This window comes from Corvus brachyrhynchos, unplaced genomic scaffold (assembly GCF_000691975.1).
Source record: "Corvus brachyrhynchos isolate BGI_N302 unplaced genomic scaffold, ASM69197v1 scaffold646, whole genome shotgun sequence".
Taxonomy (NCBI): Eukaryota; Metazoa; Chordata; class Aves; order Passeriformes; family Corvidae; genus Corvus; species Corvus brachyrhynchos.
The window spans coordinates 573,726-594,165 of NW_008238401.1; the positions used below are offsets into that span (position 1 = coordinate 573,726).

The 20,440-nt window shown below is 40.3% G+C and overlaps 1 protein-coding gene across 1 annotated transcript in view; it reads right to left on the reverse strand.

Moving 5' to 3' along the window:
• Nucleotides 1-20,440, reverse strand: part of PEPD (peptidase D) — a 106,987-nt gene that overhangs the window by 14,442 nt on the left and 72,105 nt on the right. Inside the window, exon 7 of the mRNA XM_008635351.2 lies at nucleotides 5,265-5,449. Coding sequence (XP_008633573.2) covers nucleotides 5,265-5,449 — 185 coding nt within the window. The remainder of the gene's footprint in view (nucleotides 1-5,264; nucleotides 5,450-20,440) is intronic.

Genomic DNA, 20,440 nt, shown 5'->3' on the forward strand with positions numbered 1-20,440 from the left:
TATACCAACGATACCTTGCTTTTTTACATGTAATTGAAAGCAGAGCTCTACTGTTTTGGTTTTTCTCTCATACTGCACCTAGAATGGATTGTTCAAAAACACACAAGCTCCATTAGCTGCTGCTAAAATTTCAGAAATATTTGGAAAATAAATATCAGATAAAAAAACTTTGTTAGCACACAAAGTCTTTTGCAACAAACTTCAGTAGGTCAAAGAAACATAAGCAAGTATCTCCATCAAAAAAAATTAAACAGAACTAACGAAACCCAAACCAAGCAACTGAAAACCTCAAGTCCGTAACATTTTCTTTCTCAGCAGAGAAGGGGAACTCCATGGTATGACAGGGCATGTCTGCCTCATGGCACTGCACTGACACAGCACCTGAGCCTTCTCTCCTCTTCCGCCTCTGCTCAAGTCCTAAGTTTCCATAAACACCCAGACTCCAACATCTGTCCTCACAGGAAAAAGCTGCTGGGAACTGATCACAACTTTTCTGAACACAAGATGACACAGCAGCGTGAGAAGACCTATTAGCCTAACTCTGGGAGGTGTTCAAACCACACAAAAGAATCCTAGGCTACAGGAAACTCTCCTGGTTGGTGTTCGACCCAGCTGGTAACAATAAGCACCATGGATTTCTCTGCATGGAAATGCAGTTTTCAGTCATCTGTTTCCTTCTTGCATGCTGCCTGCTCAGTGGCTGTATGTATGTTTTTGCTATACAGGAATTCAAAGAATAAAAAAAAAGACAAAAGGATTCAAGGGGATCCCATGAAGCAGAAGCAGTAGGTTTTTTTCTCCTAATCTTTTCTCAAGGTGTACAATCACTTGCAAGAACAAAACCAAAAGTTAAAACTAATGAAAAGCCCTTTTTACTCCATGTAAAGTAAAGGCACTCTAAGTGCCTTCCATACAGGTTGTTTCATGTTTGCAGGTCCTGGGTATACAAAGCTGGAGCAAGGCTTTGCAAGGTTATGGCAAGTGAAGCAATTTGCATCAGCAGGGCCCTACATAACAGCTTTAGGCTTCTTGGTAAATTCACTTCATCCTCTGATTCTTAAAGGAAAAAACATTAATGCATCATTTGCAATGCTAACCACAAAAAAATGAAATCCTCTGCTTCAGCATGAAGTCGGATACGTAAGGAAAATAGTTTTTGCCAGAACAAGATTATTCCTGTATTCTCCAGTACGTTTGGTGACTTAAGTTCCCAGTCAGTTGTCTGGGATCTGGGAGCAAGCTTTCTGTTAAAGCCAGACACAGCTTGTGCACAGCAGAGCTGTTCCTCAAGCATGCAGTGATGGAAGGACCTGGGTAACTAAAACAAACCTCTAAACTTAATTTGTGATGCAGAATAGCAACAAAAGGATCAGCTTTTCATGAGAATTGAATTAAAAATTTAAACTAAGGTAAATCTTATAATTTTAAAAGACAAAATGAAATTAAACTCTTAATTCATAAGATGCTAAAATCACAGTACTTATTAACCTAACTTAAATTAACTGGCTTATTATTATAGAAAGTCATCAAATGTACTTAGCATTCTTTAGAGCCTTATAGTCAATTAATATAGCATGAAATTGAATCAACTCAAGCATCTAGAGACACGGAACCTAGATTTAAATGAAAACTTCAGCCTCATCTACCTAAGGGTCTGAAAATTTGGGACCACCTACCATATTTTCTTCACTGCAACAGGCACAAACTCTCATTTACATCCCATATTGAATTTACCCAGAAACAACTGAAAGAATGTGAGAAAACCATCTCCATGATTAAATTTTACAGCAGAAGCTAAGCCCAGTGGGGTTTTCACCCTTTGAAGCAAGCTCTGTCTGACTGAGGGCCAGATTTTCTGAAGTGATTAGTACCACTGGGGCTGAATTTTCAGAACTGCTTGAGCTGCAGTCAGACCCTCAGAAGAAGCAGACGGATTTTCAAAGCGGCGCTCGATGCTCGGTTCCCCGGAGGAGAAGCGCAGTGCACAGCAGGAGACGTGGCTCCCCAGGGAGCTCCTGACTGCTCACTACTCCTGAAAACCAGCACCTTTACTGGCATGTTTCAATGGGAAACACTGGTGCTTACACTACTGTGAACATGTTGTCCTAAAATAAGGTTGCCAAGACACATTCATTGCTGGCCAAAACCAATTATTCTTTATCACAGCAAAAAATAGGAAGGCAGATGTTGTATTTTCTAATATCCTAGAGTATACTTTGCAGAAAATCTGCAAGCATTTACAACATTTTTCAAAGAAGAAAGTGCTTGTTCAATGCTGCATGTGAGAGCAGCTTACTGGAAAAGATGAAAATTTATTATTGCCAATTTTGAAAAAAGAAATCTTTGGCTACCAATGAATAACTAATCTAAGCTAACAATGTCTGGAAATAGTTTTTTTGGAACACACAAAACTTTCTGATGGATAAAAATTAGGAAATTAACGTTTATTGTATTATTTCAAATGCAACTGTTTACACTTGAGGAAAATAATGGAATAATATCCACTTGGAAAGTTTTTATTTTTAAAAAATCGTTTGTAATACTCCCAAAAATTCCCTTGGCCAAAAGCAAAGAAGTTGCTTTTTAACCAGCTAGAAAAAAGAACATGATACTACAGGCATGGGCTCAGTGTACAATAAACATCAAAATGGCTTTAGAAAAATCTTTGTGAAGATCTCGCTAGCTGGTAAACATTTAAAATGCACCACAAATCACTCCAGAGTGTACTAGATGTCTTCAAAATGTGTTTTTCCATTAAACAGTGAGGCATGGATAACAAGCCTTCTTCCATTTAACACAGACACGTCTCCCACTTGCAGGAAAGGTGCTCATTTGCTCATGTTTAGATTAACTTGGGCAGAACCACATCCCCTGCATCCTTGCACAGCTCCCCTGCCGTGGGCAGGGACCAGCCCTCCCATGAGGGCTTCAAGCTCAGAGAAGCCTGGTGAAGTCCAGCCCCCTGACAGGCTCCTGGTGCGTCCTTCCCACCACTGGGAGCTCCCCCACCCAGATACCTCACCTCAGTCAAAGGGCTTCCTGCTTTGGGTCAGAGAGAAGTGAAATTGGGTCTACCAGAGGTGAAATTAATGCTGCACAGAGTTTAACGGGGTTGCTCTTCCGCAAAACCCAGAACTGGTAATTTTTCCAACTAAGGTGATGCCATACACCTATCTATGTGCACTTCTATATGCAAATACAGAACATTAGCTGTTTGTTTGTGAGCTTTCATTCATGCTTCATATCCAAGGAATTTGCTATTTAGGATTGGATTTTGAAAGTAAATTAGCCATGCAAACATGCTTCATGTAAGAATGCAGTTGCACGCCAACACAAACAAATAATTTTAATATTTGCAGGTATAAAACCCTGTTTAGAGCTCTGGCATTTTTACATACAGTAAGTACAAAACTGGAGAGCCTAACTCATTTGACAATACAATCCCTATATCCATTTTTATCTGTAACAGGCTGCTCTTTCAAAACCGTGGACAGATCAGTTTGCTTTCAAAACATGACCCTTAAATTATATAATATACCATATAATAACAATTATAAATTCAGTCATATGAAAACAAAAATTACTGTCAAAAAGTGATTCTGCAGCTTCCATGCCACACTACTGAAATCTGCTGAGAGATGGAAGGTGAACAGGATCCATTGCTCCAGACTCACACAAAATCAGTTCTAGAAATCTCCCTTGACAGTAAGGTACGTGCTCTAACCTCAAAGAATACAGTTTTTGAGCAAAACCAAGAAGGGTACTTTGCACTCTCAGAATTCTTCTCACTTGTTCCTAAAATTCAGTTATCTCTTTACCCTACTAAGTCTTGAACACATGTTCCTGGTTTTAAGTCCACCAAATTCAGAGAGGTTATTCACAACACAAGTGAAAACAATCTAAGCAAAGGCATGCAACAGCAGGGTCCTGGATTTTGAGGTTTATGAACTCTCCAAGTAACCACTGTCCTTGTGCTTTGCTGAATGTCTCTATTTGTACACAGAGAGAATGCACCTGGGAGGAACAAAGGGACAAGCATCCATCCTTTCTGTACCAGCTAGTGCAGAAACCTTAAAATCAGAATAGGACTGCTTTTGATTTTTGTTTCATTCTTACTACATGTACGTTTATTAGCTGATGCTAATAAGTCATTATCACAATACTGTGTCTCCACTATAATTATACTGTGAATGTACTATATACTGTTTCTCCCCTGCCTGCAAAAGTGAAGCAGCAATAGCAGCTGTTATGTAGTCTGGTCACCCAACAGAAGCAAGCACCAAAATATGCTTAAACCTTACCTATAAAGTTCCTAGTTTCTTTTGCAGATTCTTGCAAAAGAATAGCTTACATGTGAGACAAGACAAATGATCCATTTTTGTACTGTATTACTGAAAACCCTTGAACAGTTAGCCTCAAATAACCACAGCCTAACACAAAATCCTTCTGAAATCCTTCTGAAGCTGCTGTAAACTTTCTTTATTCAAACCTTAAATACAATTCACCTTAGAGATTTTATTCCTTTAGGTATCATTGCAAACCTGCTGCTGTTAATTGGTTACAGAATTTTACCTTTTCTACTTTCAGATCACAGTCATGAATCACCAAATTAATTCAAGGAAAAAGACAATCCTTCTCTGTTTTCTGCAGAAACTCTGGATACAAGAGGTTATGCTTTCACATTTGCAAAGACTGGAAGACTTGATGGATTTTCTTCTTTCTGCTCTCACTCCAGGACAGTGCATCTACATTGGTGCACAGGCTGACACTGAATCAAAGTTCAAGACAGGGCTATGAGCCAGCTTGTTTCCATATGACACAGCCACTGGGATTCACTGCCCAGGTGAAGCAGGGGGCTCCTGCAGCTGCCTCACATCTGGAACGGAGCGGGTGAATCTTGCCAATACGGGACTCAGGCAGACTGAGATGCTCTGCCACAGTGCAGGGTACTTGGGTGGTACCTGTTAGAGCAGTGACTCAGGAGGAACAAAACAATCTATGTAGAAATTGAACAGATTAAGAATGCCCAAAGAGTGCCATCAGTTGACTTCTTCCCATAAACAATTTATGTTTCAATAAACTAACACATTTCCTTAGAGTAAACTGCATACAATACCACATCTTGAAAAAAAGGAGACACTTAAATGCACATCTGCTCTACCTCTGAGAAGATGCAATTGGGTAACCACACGTAAAGTATGAGCAATGCTGATTGAATTGAGGGGGTTAATCTGCAGAGGAGTTGAGAAAGGACTAACACTAACCTCTGGGTAGCCTCCAACATCATGCACATCGATTCCAAGTAGATGTCCAAGTCCGTGTGGCATAAATATTGCACCCAGATGAACCTTCACCATGTCATCCACATTGCCTTTCAGAATGCCAATTCTAGTCAGCTCCTCCAGATGGACTCTGTCAGCCAGACGGTGCATATCAGGCCAGGCGACCCCTTAGAGAGCAGAAACAGGCAGCTGAGTTAACTATTGCTAAAAGTTTTTTAACAACAACTTTCAAAAAACAGATGTAACATATGTGCCTTTGTTTATGTAAAAAACAAAGGTGGAAAGAGCAACTACATTTTCACAAAACACTTTAACCAAGATGAAACTATTTTAACAGACCTGTGAAATACAGAAAACTACAAACAAGAGAAACAGCAGCACCTTAAAATCCAGAAAAAGATGTTAATACAATGTATCTAAGCATGCTCACCCAGATGTAAATGCATCAGTGAGTCTCCTCTAAGAATGTCAACTGTAGATTGCAGTTATTTAAAATGCAGAGCATAGACTATTACTATCCTATTATTTTCAAGAATGATCATACCCATTTAGAACATCTGACACGGACAGTACTTTTCTACGTACATTGAAGATTTAAAGCCTGCATCTTCCTGGCAAAGACACTCTCCAGAAATTAATGATTCCCTTGTGCTAATAGGCTGTGTAAAACACGACTCCTCTAATACATGTATTAAAACAGCATTACAAAATACTGTTGTTTGACTAGAGACAGAGTGCCAGGATACATTAGATTGCTATTATTTTGGTATAGGATACAATTTTGTTTGACAAACTGCTGGGGAGAGGAGGGAGGAAGAAAGCAGCTCTTTTGTTAGTAACGAAGTACTGTCTTAATTAGATCACCATGGCATTGAGTCATCATCAACAGAGCAGCAGTTGCAGAGTCAAGACAACTAGGGCTAAGGTACAGTTGAAGAATATTTTCCTTGTTCAATTTTGGCATGATTAAGCAAATAAAAAATGAGCAATTTTTAAGGCCAAACTCCCACCAAGTTCCGTTTGCTTTAACATGCAGCTCTAGGGTCTTGTGAACATAGATGTCATATTTAATTACATTATCACTTTTTGCTGAAAATACTGAGGCTTCAAAGACTGAAATAAAATCATCCTATGGGTGTGCTTGAATAAAGCACTCAGCTGTGTTCTATGACGCTGATACAAAGATCAGAATCAAACTGAGCAGCAAGTGGCTGCTCTGTCCTGCACACTCTCAGCTCACAAACCCAGGCACCTTTATGCTCCCATGAGCACTGGCTGGGAAGCAGCTGAGCATGTGATCAGTGAGCAGGCAGCCTCCTTTCCCCTCAGATCACTCTGGGATCAAACCTGCAGCCTTGTGCCTGCCAAGCAAGGCCACAAGACAGAGGACAGGCACACACAAACCCTTGGTTGCTACTTCCTCACAAAGGCCAACAGTGCCCAAGTGAGTGATGCTCACCCATAAAATGTGTGCAGCCTTCCTGCTCAAAATGTGCTATTTTTATGGTTTCCCTACTTTAAAAATGAACTTATGTTTTTCATTCAGTAAGAACCAATACAACTATAACCAGCTCTTCTTTGACAACTGTTCAACATACTCTGTAATTGTTTCTCTTTCTGAATATTGATTGTATTGCAATTTTCACTTCTCTAGGTTCACCTGTGTTTCACAGCTCTCTCACATTAGGCTCCACTCTATTGTATGATAAATTGGAATCACTACAATCCATCACATCAATATTAAACATATCATAGAAGTATTACTGAATCACAGTTGCTTTCCTGCTTATTTTATAGTTGTGGGAATACAGAATTTCTATATCTAAGTCGAGGTTCAGCTTTTGCAGTTTGCAGCTAACTCCAACCTCTCTAAAAGTCTTCAATCTTCTTTCTGAGGCCACTAGATGTTCTTTCAAGATCTCTCCCATGATTTCTTAGCTGAGTATCACTACAGGTCACCTATTTCCAGCCCCGTAACTGCAAAGCCACATGTAACAACATCTGACCCTGGTCAACTATTTGAAGTCTCACCCTCCCTTGTTATAAATGAAGGTGAGAACCCCATGGCTGGAAGCACAACCATGTCCTGGATGCACTGGATCAAGCTAAGATGAGTTGTGTGAGAGAAATGGAGCTGAGGTGTCTGCTGTTTGCAGCTCAGCTTCCCTCTGCAGCTCTGCTGGTACTGCTGGTCTCAACCCAAGCCCACAGGCTCCACTTAAAGAGACACAGGCACTTTTATCGAACTAAGGAAGAGATACAAAAGGAGATACAAATATCAAATTGATCAGAAATAAAAACACCAGAACCACATATCTGTTCGTCTGCAGAAGTTTAACAGAGCAAATTAATGACAATATTGCCCTAACTGAAAAGACTGCCATGGTTGTAAATCCTGAGTATTTCTAGGCACTGAGCAAATCCATTAGAACTCCTTCTTCCCTTGTCCCTACCTTTTTCTTTTTCTCTCATTGACTTAAAGTGCAACGACTTCTCCTTCTGCCCAGGACTCTTCATTCCCCATCTGTTTTGGTTTTTATTCATCTTACCTGTTTTCGTTAGAGACTGAGGACAACAAAAAACTCTACTGTGAAATAAATAATGAGGCTGGATGGAAAATCTGCAGCTTTGGGCTCTCTTTTGGAGCTAGGGCAGCGCTTCAGACAGAGCCCAACAAAATTACTCTGGACCACTCTTTTACTACCTAGCCAGTGCCATGAGCTTTGCTAGAGATATGAAATATGTCAGCTCCAGTTGTCTCCCATATGCTGCTGGAGCTGCAGACAGCACTGCAGCAGCTCTGGGCAGAGGGAAATTAAGCTTCTGCTGGAGGCACCCTGCTAAATAATACAAATCTTGGTTTACAAATAAATAGGTATCCAAACAGTCTTAATTAAAAAGCAAAGGGTTTATAGATAGATTGCACTTTCTATTCTACTGTCTGGCTTCACGCTTTATTCTGACTATGAGGTGGTGGCATTAGGCCACCCCCTCCAAGACACTTAACCTACAAGCCCTGGATGAAACACTCATACACAGACTATTATTTGAGTGCTAAGACAAAATAGGAAGCTATTTTGAGCTGACTACAGACAGTGAATTAAGTGGAGTGATTTTTCTGGTCTTCACTTACAAAATGGTGATATCCTTGTCTTGTTTGATATGAGAGGATTCCCATCATGTTAAGAATAAAGTTTAATAATAAGGTCCAAACAGATTTCTATCGGTTTCTTAAACAGGTGATTTGACAAAGAAAGAGGATCTAAATCCAAATCTTCAAACATTTCCTACTACCCTTATAATATTAAAACCATTACATTTGTGAAGAGAAAAAACTATTTTACAGTACTAAGGAAACTATTTAGAAGTATAGAAAAGAAAATCCACTGAAAAAAGGAAGACGTCTTTGTCCATTTTATACAAAAGTATATTCATATGTTGTATACATTTATTATAGAGTAAACAGAAATATCCGATGCTTTTAAGTTATTTTAAAACTAAAATTGTATTAGTTTTATCTGGCAAGTGAAATCTTTATAATACAATGGTCTATGCAAGCCCAGCTGCCTCTGGGACTGACTGGCATGCCTGCACTCAAGTATCATTTAGATAACTAGTAAGTACACTTAAAGAACAGAAGTCCTTAAATTCTGATAGTCTAATTTTCCTTTGTAGATACTGAACTTCCAATAATTGCAAAAAGCAGAGAAAGGAGGAAAAATTAAGTATCAGAGCTGACAGCTTCTTTGAAAAGAAGCCATGAACAGAATTTTTTTGTATTCTCACATGATGTACAACTCAACAATCTGGAAATGCCACAAGGACCTGCAGTAAGAATATGTGAGTCCCTCTGTTAAAGCCCAGAGGTGTCTGTATTCTGCTCAGATCTCTATGCACACACCTATGTGTGCACAGCTTTAGCATGTTAAAGAAAACAGTAACAAAGAAGGGCAGCCATGGAACAATCTGCCCAACAGACTGCAGACTTGCAGATGTGAAGAAAAAGAACACTGGCTAAATCGTGCTGAATGAACAACATTTTGTACAAGAATCCTTAATTCATGGAGGCTACTTAATGTTCAGGCACTTCAGCTTTTGGGTTACTGGGGGCCCGTCAGAGAGCTCTGTGCCCTGCCGCAAGCTGACAGGAGGAGTCAAACACCAGATGAGCATTCTTGTAGGGAGAAAAAGCAGTTAAAATCCAACTAAACCCCACAACAACAACTTACACAAAAGTGCCTCCACCATCAGGTGTGTGAGTTACTTCAGTGGCTCACTGTTCTGCAACATGGGCTGGCACTAACATTCCACCACCAATCACTCACCAGGATGTTTGACTCATGTATTATTCAGGACTATTATTTTTAAGCTTTGGTGAAGTTTATCATAGTTGCAGACATGCTTTTTGTGTAAGAACTTTTATGATAGTTGCAGATGTGCTTTTTGTGTAGAAAGGTTAGTTCTGTTATTATCTTTAAGCCAATTTAGAAACCAATTATAGTCCACTGACTGAGGTTTAAAAAGACAGATTGGAGGGTCCTTGGACTTTGACAGCTTGTACCAAAATGAGTCTGTACTCAGGAAAATCTGCTGATGAGGTGTCTGCTCCCTTCTTAATTCTCTGCCAAATGAGATACTGGGTAATACAGGTCACTGGGCCAGTGACTGGCTCCCCAGGAAAGCTCGGTTCCCAGGGCTCATTAGGCTGTGATTCGTTACCTGCCATGCAGCACGTGCTCAGGAGAGAGGTCAGGTCAAAACCCACCTTTTACAGCAAGCAAAGCACTTGAGATTCCTTGAGATACAGAGTGAATGAACTACACAGCAGCAACCAGACACTGGAGATGTCTCATAATGAAATAAAACAGATCATGGATTAATTAAACAACAGAAAACTAGGGAGGTTATTAGTTTACAGACACCATGCAAACAGTATAGTGGAGGTGTGAGGTACCACTTAAAAATGGCAAACTTAATGCATTAAGTTTGCCAAAAGGTTTTTTTTTAAATGTATCCCCATAAAGCTAAATGTTATCTGATACTCTTAGATAGTACTGTGAAAGAAAGGAAAAAGACAAAATTAGTATTATTTTATTTCCTTGAAAATATTTCCTCTCTGATTATCTGTTTGCCAAACCCCACAAGACTTCAGATAAAACACCAGGTTTAAGGACTCTGGAACATCATATAAGGATCTCTGCAATAATCTGTGACCTCTTTGATCACACCAATGGAGGAGTTTTTGTGCCCTCTTTGCCTCAACCCCAAAAAGAAATGCTTCTAGTGAAACCAGAAATCAAAAGCATTCCTATCTCTGATGAACATACCATAAATTTTTAAACAGTGGAATTAAAAAGTCGAGTTGCTGTAACACATCACACTATAAACTGTTCCTCAGTTGCTGTTAACTCACTGGTATTTTTATCTCAGTGATTATTATCTGAACTTTTATTAGAAGCCATTTGAGAACATAAAGTAGAAACAGCATACAAAAATAATTTAGAATTACTGCGTGGTATTTAGCCACTTTGGTCAGAAAGTACTCTGAAAAGGCCTAACAGGATTTTTTTGGCCACTACTTAGGGTACTTTGTGGTTGTAATGTGACAATGATTAAACCACAAATGATTTAACAGGGGTTTTTTTGTTGTTGTAGGGTGGGGGTTTTTTGCCAACACAGATGTCACAATCTTACTAAAAAAAGGAGTATGGCAAGGTTGTAGTAACTTCTCCCCAAATTGTGCTAAGGTTAAGTTACATTTAATTTCCAAGTGTCCACAGACAAGGGCAAAAGGCCCAATGTCCCCTGGCAGTGCCACTGAAATGCAGACAGAACACACAATCCCAGTCCAGCCAGCAACCCACTGGAACAGATTAAAATCTGCCAACTGGCAGTGACCATATCAGACATAAAACAATAGGTCTTTAGAAATTCCAATCAGACCCAGTTTAAAAAACAAACCAAAACATAATTTAAATACTAAAACCAATTATCTTTTCCCTCTTCACTTGGGTGCTAGAAAAACAGTTGTATTTGTGATTTTCATGCTTTCTTTTTGGCCCAGTACATTAAATACTCAGTAGCTGCTCTGTTTTTGAACTTGGTGTCTTGCAGCACCAGGTAAGTGAACTCTGCCATGGGGCAAAACTCCCAAATGCTGTACTCTAACACTGGCAATGTTTGGGCCACAGTGAAGCTGTTCAAAGCTTCATACACTGTGTACATGGCTCACAGGGTGAGCATTACACAGCCACACGGATGCCTAATTCAGGCACGCAGTTTTAGACTGGATTTTACAGCTGTGGCATGACTACAAACTGGCTGCCATACGATGAGGAGAGCCTGTTAAACTTCCCATCCCAAAAGGGAACTAGCCAGAATTTGCTGCTGTGTCACACCTGCAAATACCCACAGTTCGGACTGCGGGGATTACTAGACCTGACCCTGCCCTGGGCCTTGAGTCCCGGTGCCACAGCTCCAAACCAGGGCGAACTCCTTCAATAGTCATCCCTCTACTGCACCTGCCTTACAGGGATGGGAGCTACTGCAGGGAAACAGAGATTGCTCCTCATCATCTCTGAAATTTGGACTTCGAAAGGCTGACCAGCATTGTGCTATTCAGCTGTACTGTGACATTCCTTTTGCATCAGTATGATGGAGGTTTTCAGCAGTCCATCCTTCCAGTTATAAACCCTGCACAAGATGAGCTGTCACACATCAGAAGCAACAAGAGGATAACATTTTGCCATGCAGAAACATTAAGAAAAGCAATCTGAATAGATGCAGATGTGGAGCAAGAGCAGAGATTTTTTCCATGTCTGGATGCAGTACTGGGACTGAGCAGTGCTGGCAGACACTGTGGATTTTACAGCATGTTCCCTCCAAAGAGGTGTATGTTGAAGAGGAAAAAGGGAAAAGGATTGGCAGAATGAAGGAAGTGCTTGGAGGGAGTGATTGCGGTGTGGAAACTTACCAAACTTTGAAGCTCAGAAAAGACTCTGTTTAGATAAGACTCGGGGCAAACAGCATAATGTATGTCTAGCAGGTTTGCACTCTGACAGCTACAGCTGATGCAGTGTCAAGATTGAAGGACTTGTGAACTTTGCACTTCAACTCAAATTACAATGTATAACAAGCACAATTCCTGAACACTGAGCAGCGAGAAAATCAGTGCAGGTACTAAAAATCAGAGGAGGTACAGGCAACTTATTCCCCCAAAGTTACTACTAAAACCAGAATTGTACAATGTTACAATATACAGTGTGTTACAATTAGGAAAAAAGGATTAAAAAAAGCACCTTAAACCAAAACCCATTCAGTAAAGAAAGGCTAAAAAACCTGCAGCCAATTTAGGCTGAGTCTGTAAAGATATCTAAATGTATTTGCTTGTGCAAGCCACACCTTTGAAGAATCCCTGAAAGTAGTGAAAAAATCCACATGTTAAGCCGAGCTGGAAAGCCTCAGGTTTGCCCCTGAACCATGGCAGCTCCTGCAGATGATGCTCAGGTATCTTGAGATGAGAGGGACTTCAGGGCAGAAAGACCCAACAGTTCAGAAGTGCCTGTTTTTATACCCTTGGGAGTAACTCAGCATTATTTTAGGCCTCTGAATGCTGCAGTGGTCACTGTCTGTAGGGCAGCTCCCATCTGCCACAGCAGGAAGAGCAGCCCACAGGTTTGCAGTCAGAGATCTCACACTTCAACAGATTGCTGCTTTCACAGAGGGCCTGCAGGATCTACTGAAGCTGGCAGAAAATACTCCCTTTTCTTCCCCCTCTTGCCGTAGGTTGTGGCTGTGCTGGACAAGGTTAGGTTATGTGACCAATAATGAGAGCTCCAGTAATCAATCACACCATTTTTATTTAGTATCTTGAAAGAATCAAGAATTCCGACTTGATTGTCAGTATTGTCTATGCATCCTTTAGTGCCTTCTGCTTTTATTTCCTAAGTAGTAGCAATGCCTTAACCATGTATACTGACAAAACCAGAATTATTACCACAGAAGGCTGTGCTACCTTTGCTGGGTCCAGCCCAGAGAGTATTTTTTGTTGAATTTATTGTTTGTTCATTAATTGATGAACATTAATGCCAGCAAAAAAGTAGAGCCAACTCCATTCAATAGAGAAGAGAGAGAGCAGACTACAAATAGCTTTTAAAAACATACATTGGCAAGATTTACTTTCCAATCTGTCTGTCAACACAATAACACATTCTGAACTGCAAGGGGGGGGGGAATAATACTGCGGTGTCATTCAGCAAGATTTGTGAATATCAAGTATTGATTACAACGTGCTCCAAAAGCATTTGTTCTTCAGAGGAACTGGCATAAAATCTTCAACCTCTGTCATTAGTGTTTTATTTCTGAGAAGAATTGTTTTGCTGCAGATATTACAGCAGATTAATAATGATCAGCAGTGCTTTGACTAAAATATGACAATCTGAATGGGAATAATTCATATGGGCACCTTGAAATTATACAAACTGTAAAACAGATTGTGCTCTCATACCCTTCCCTGTTGTGCTATTGTCAAAAATTCCAGTTTACTTTCTTTTTAAAAATTCACCAAAATCAGCTACTGTTTTTATACAGCACAACAGAGAAGCATGACCACATGGTGTTCTACTAAGCACAACTCTGGACTACACGAAATAAAACTCAAAATGACTTCCATGCAAAAAACACCCATTGTATGTGAGTAAGAACCTTGTACTTGGGAGGATAAATATTAGTAACAATTACAGTTATTTTCTTCAGGTATAATAGATTTCAATCCAAGTTGGATACAGTGCCAATTACTCTAAAGCAGTATTAAAAAACCAAAAATAAATCTGAATTGTAAAGAAGTTATAGAACTGCTGTGGACAAAAAGAAGTAGTCATCTGTGAAGCTGCAAATTTTGAATTTGCATATGTTACTAAGCACAAGTGCTCAACTTAATAACAGAAACACCTGCTGGTAATATGATCTGCTATGCCAAATAGCTATGCCTAGCTATTCATTTTCAATTAAACAGTGCTTCAATTGAGTTATTTTAATCTTTGGTCTTGGTACTATTCTACCTGAGCTAGATTCTCCACTATTCTTTCTTTGTTAGAGGCATTTTACTAGAAAATAGAACAGGGAATCATACTCCCACTTTGAATTCAAATCAGCATTTTTTGTTGTCGAAATAGGTTATTTATGAAACTGGTAGTGGTTCACTAAACCTACCTACCCTTGAAAGTCTCACTGAAAGAACTGTGCCTCAATATTTAGGTAACAAAGGAGGACACACCATCCAAAATCTACTTTCTGCTATACTAAAATACAGACCATTCACCCTCTGAAGTCCCTGGGCTTACTGCTCTACCCCCATCAGCTTTACTACTTCAATCCTTTAGCATCAGGCAAACAGGGAGGAGGCAAAACATCAGAAAATAAAGTGGCTTCTTTGTTTTGTCCTTCTAAGTCACAGCATTCCTTGGAAGGCTGTACACTGGAAAACTAGCTAAGACAACACCCCCATTGCAAAGCAGTTAAGAAGTTACACCACTAAAGAAAACCTGAAGAAATCAGGAGAAATGCACAAAAAGTGGTCAGAGTTTCACAGAGCAGCTCAACTCTTGTGCAGTTACACCTGCCCAGAGGACAAAGACCACAGGAGATTAACTTTGTTCTGCATCCTGCATCTACAAATACATGTCCTCTTGTACCAAGGCGAAACCAGGAGTGGCCAACACTCAAACTCCCGGCAGGATGCAGCAGTCAGCCACAGTAACACACTGAGCCTGGTTTCCAGGCTGCCTATGGCAGGTGGCTCACGTGCACCTGTGACCTTCCATCCTAGAGATCTCCCAAGGACTGCTTCTGCTGGTCGTCAAAGGAAGTCCTCAAAGTCAGACCTACAGAAGGACGCCCCCCCGAATCATTCTGTATCTCAAATTGTTCATTTCAAAATTGTCTGAAGATGAGAAAGAAATGACAGAGTGGAAGGGTTGCTCCTAACATTAGAGAAACACCTTCAAACACCTATTCTCAACTGCAAAATGCAAGACTTGACCCAGTGAGGCACCTGGAGCAAAGACAGAGGAGGGACCATCAGCTACAGAGAACTTTCTGAACTCCAAGCCAGACACTGCTGGCCTGTGCTCACTGGCTGTTCCAGCCTGCTCCCCTTGGCCTCTCTATCCCAAAATACCCGAGTCTTTTGGGAACTACTTACTTCTTTGCATTTATTTAGCATCTACAGCAAAAGGGTACCCATTTCTGTTAGGCTCTGAGGATCAGCTGCTATCTAAATGATCAATAAAAGGATCTTTTTTATTTGCTCGGCATGTGGGTCTACTTCTTTGCCTAAAATATTTGTACTGTACTTGAAGTATACCTGACTGCACTTTCTTGGTCAAAGATTATAAGGCAATCCTGGCATCAATGAAATCTGCGAAGTCTGATCTTTGATCCTGGAAGACAAGATTTAAGAGCTTAAAGAACCCACGTCTTTAAGTGAAAATGGATTTCTGGGAAAACCATACCCAAGCAATCTTCCAGTCCTAAAATGGAGGAACCTCCATCTTGTGTTATCAGAGATGTTAGCCCTGGGACGGAGATTTTCAAGATGTTCCTCAAAAACATTTTTTGGAAAAGCAAGGCCTGAACGCTAGAGGCAAGACAACACTCACTGTCTTGGACAGTAAAATGCAGAACTTGGGGATATGTATATAAGATAAGCTCCAGCTTGAAAAAATGCAGAGATACAAATTCTACAGGGAAACCCTGCGGTAATGTCAGTATCCTGAGGAGGAATTCACACTGCACATAAACTGACATGATGAACAACAACTTCTGTGCATATTTGGAACTAATTTTTATTTTTCTTCTTATTGAAACAAACAAACATCAATCAGCAAATATTCCCAGCTGCATAGATAATGTCTGAATGCAATTTTGATTCAATGGGGACTCTGTATACACAAGCTTTTCAAATCATAAAAATGTAGAGATAGGGACTTGAGTGACTGCCAACCTAGCCTTACTCAACTGTTCCTTGGGAGCAGTTTGCTAGACAAGGAGATCTTTTTTGAAACTGGAATTTAGGACAATAGACCTTACAGAGCGAGGTGTTTTAATTCCTTTTTCCTTGCATCCCAAATATTAATGTATATAACTTACAAGACTGAAAAAAAGTTTTTCCTGTTATTTTTTTAAAACATAGCTTTTGCAGTAGTACCAGGCATGCTGAGCACAACCAGCTCCCTTCCTTCCCCTTCTCCTGTGATTTTCCTTTAGTCTACAGAGAAGACAGAGAGTAATGCTTGGAGGTCTCAGTATGCAATTGCAAAAGGATGAAGACAGAAAGTATGTGATTGCTCCAATATTTAGCTCATTAATCTTAAAGACTCTGTTTATGCTCTAGCACATTAATCCAGAATAGTTCTAATTGCAAAGCTGAGAAGTAGGCATACTTCCTTTTTAGTTCTTCTCAACACAGTAGCAACTTAATATATTCCAGAAAATTCAATGTTTCTACAAACAGAAACTCTACGTAGAAACTTTCTATATGTAGCAACCAGGCTGTCCTCATCAACTAGGAATTCCATTTATAGAACTGAAATTATTACTATTCTCTAAATGCTTAAGATAACCTGAACAATAAATAGCAGAAATCACTTGAGAGGCTGCACATGGTATAAATACACTGTCATTTGCTGAATAATCAAACAGAAGCCACTCCACAGAAACTTCCCCAACACTATTGGACTCGTATGTATCACTGAGAGAAACATACTGGTCCAAGAACACAGTGCCTGGAGCTGGGCTATGAATGATTGCACTTCACCCAGAGCCAGCCCAGCACAGCACTCCCTGGGGGCTGGCAGCACTACGTGCCCTGGGCAGAGCCCGAGCTGGGCACACGGGCACTGCTCCTCATCAGCATCTCCTCTGCCTCTATCACCAGCACTTCCATGTGCATGTTTCACAACTCAGCATGGAGTGATGCAGGTTAGGAGGGATACCAGGAGGGTACCAAACCCTGGCTCAGGGCAGGGTTAACTTAAAAGTTAGATCATGTTTCTTCAACAAATTGTTTTCTTCGTATTTCAGAGAGGGACTTAGAGCAAAACAAATTATCTCACACTTTTTTAAAAACAGATTGATATTAATTCCAAAGAGCATACAATACTGGTCTCCCAGGTGTAACCAGTGACAAATGATGGATAAAGCTAACACATTGACACTGGATCTAACTTATGCAACTAGGATAAAGAATGGAGTGAGACAGATTTGAGAACCATGCACATATGCCCTTACTAATCCTTCAGATCTTTCCACTATCAACAGACCTGTCCAACTTGCCCACAAAAGAGTCTAATCTACTCCTGCAGTTCAGGCTTTCAACTGCTACCATGAGAGGTGTCCACTGGAGGTGCTACAGACAGCAGAGCTGAGACCTTGCACCCAGCCTTAACCACTGCACTCTGCAGCCTTATGCCTACTGAGGATGTGCTACACAATACTTTTTTTCCACCACAGTTTGCCTTTTTAAGCCTGGGCAATTACAGGGGTGAGAGAGAGCTACACTAAAAGCAGTAATTTTATGGTTATAGCATCAGGGACTCCAGAGTTGAGCAATATCAACTGACACTGTCTGTGTGAGCTTTGCTTGCACCCTTGGTGCTGACGTGTCATGGTTCAGTCCTTTAGCTACATGAACATCTACTCCTTTGCACAGGACCTCAGTAGTACCAAGGCCTTTTTGATGATGCTGCCTATTCCAGTCCTACAGTAAAATCTTCAAAAATTTTAAGAAAATTTCAATGACACTCACCAGAGGAACAGACCCAGGGCTATGTTTCGCAATGTAGGCAGCTGGCTAAAGGACAGAAGACCTCATGCAAACAGAAGTGCAACATCCATTCATGTGTTACTACAGACAGGAGAATTCACATGGAGGAGAACCTCAGAAGTACCAGTGGAAAAGCTTCCACCAGACCAAGCAAAGCTTCCCACCAACTACAAGATGCAAATCACAGGAAGCCCCAAGTTCATTTACTTCTAGGGCTACCTTGCTTCCAGAAGACTCTAACCTCCAAGGCAAGCACAGCTCCTGATAAACCACTGAAGATACCTGTTCCTTATATAACTCCTCTTCCATCTGTTACAAAAGCTGAAAACAAGCAGGAAAAAACCCAAGAGACTTCACAAGCAGGCAAGCATGGCAAATGCACCTAGAAGTTGCCTCTGGGAACTAGCAACCTTTCCTGCACCAGACTCAGATTCCCAGCACGATGCTAAGCAACTTGCCTCAAACACAGGGTTTTTCAAAAATTTATTTTACATTTTTTCATTAATCATTTTCTTTTGTTTTACCAGAGTTTGGCTTGATAATTTGGAGTGTAATTTGCAGAAAGGCTGAGCACTCAACAGCTGTAACAGAGGTCAAAACAGCTGGGGTTTGAGCAAGAGCAAGGTTCAACTCCCTTAAAAAAGATCATGAGTCTGATGAATTTCAGTCTTGGAATCCCAAATGAGTCAATAGCTTTTACATTAACTTCTCTAGCCTGTTGCCCCCTGCCTGCTAAGGGGGACTGCTGTACACTTGCACATCACTAAGATGCAGTACAAGCAAACTTACTTGCCTGCCCAGCACCTGTGTACTGTTATGATGAGCTCTCTGAGAAAAAATGGTGAAGACATTGATAATTTTGGATTCAGAGCAGGTTTTGAATAGTAGGCAATAAACAGTTCCAGGGGCCATGCACAGAACAAAAGGTTACACTAAATTACTGAATAGCTGCTCATTAGCTCAGCTCTTACTGTTATATGCATTGTGTGAAGACAGCAGAGGGAGAAACAATGCATGTATCTACAGGAACATTTAATTCCTATCATCCTTGGAGGTGAAATCTCTTGGTTGTCCCCACTTATTGTGGTTTTGTTTACACACTGGAGTTTTGAAATGCACAAACTGAATTCATTTCAGATGAAAGTAAACCGGGAGATGTGCTCCAAGACTGCATTTAATGTGCCTCAACCTCTGGCAACTCTAATGAGATTAAGAAAGAATGCAGAAGTGAGACAAATTAGGACACTAACTTCTGGAATACTCTGAGACACGTGCCTTTACAATTTCACTCTTTTTAAACTATTCTTTCTATGTATCATACTTCTGTAAAGCAAATTGCTTCTGAAATCACTGTTCTGAAAAAGAAACAGACGATGGCTCAGCCACTGAAGGAAATTAAAGTGTCAATATTCTGCACATCTGCCTCTGTAGTTTAGTTCTGTGGAAGAGGAAATTTAATGCAGATGGACTTGACACCATTAAGAATATCCCCTAAGTAGAAATGCAACACTCCTCTCTGATACCTTGGATCACAGGCCTGACTTCGTAGGAAAGACAATTAGCACACTGATGTACAAGTGCACTTTTTTGACTGCCTTCAGTGACAAGCATCACTGTCTTAATCAGTGCTCCATGTTCAGTGGTTTCAAAACTGCTGCTTATGCAAGACTGAATAATTCTTCCCCCCCTTTTATTTTAAACAGATTTTGTTTGTGGCAGAAGTTGTGACAACTGCACTGAACTTGGGCTATAATCCCACAGAGAGCGTTTCTTAACTTTCAGAATATATTATTTGCCTTGAAGAAGGAATTCTGTTCTTGCAGTTGTAAAGTAAGGAGATCCATATATATGATTAGAGTTGTTTGTACATTTGGACCATGCACAGAATGTAGTCAGATGAATGCTTCTCTATAATGAAATACAATGTTTTGGAGTATTTTCAAAATTATAACAACTGTTTGGATATAGAAATATAAACAAAATGTATCAGGAAGTCTATTATCTCTCAGAAAGTACCTTCACTCAAAAGTTAATTAGGTTCATATGAGAGTTGAACTGAAAAAAGAAATGCAAATCTCTGAATTACACCCAACTACATAGAATGTTTAAGGTTGCTAGCAAGCTGTGCCCTTCCATTAACACAGTTATGTAACCCAGTATTTGGTCAGTGACCCTAAAGTACTCGCTGCCTATCTTGCAGTCAGAAAGACCCCAGGAATCATTAACATGCTGATGACAACTACTAGATGTCCCTTGTGACCCTTTGCCACAAGGCACAATTCAGGCCCCAATTCTGCAGCTGGAGATAAGCACCATTTCCTACAGCTGCTGACTC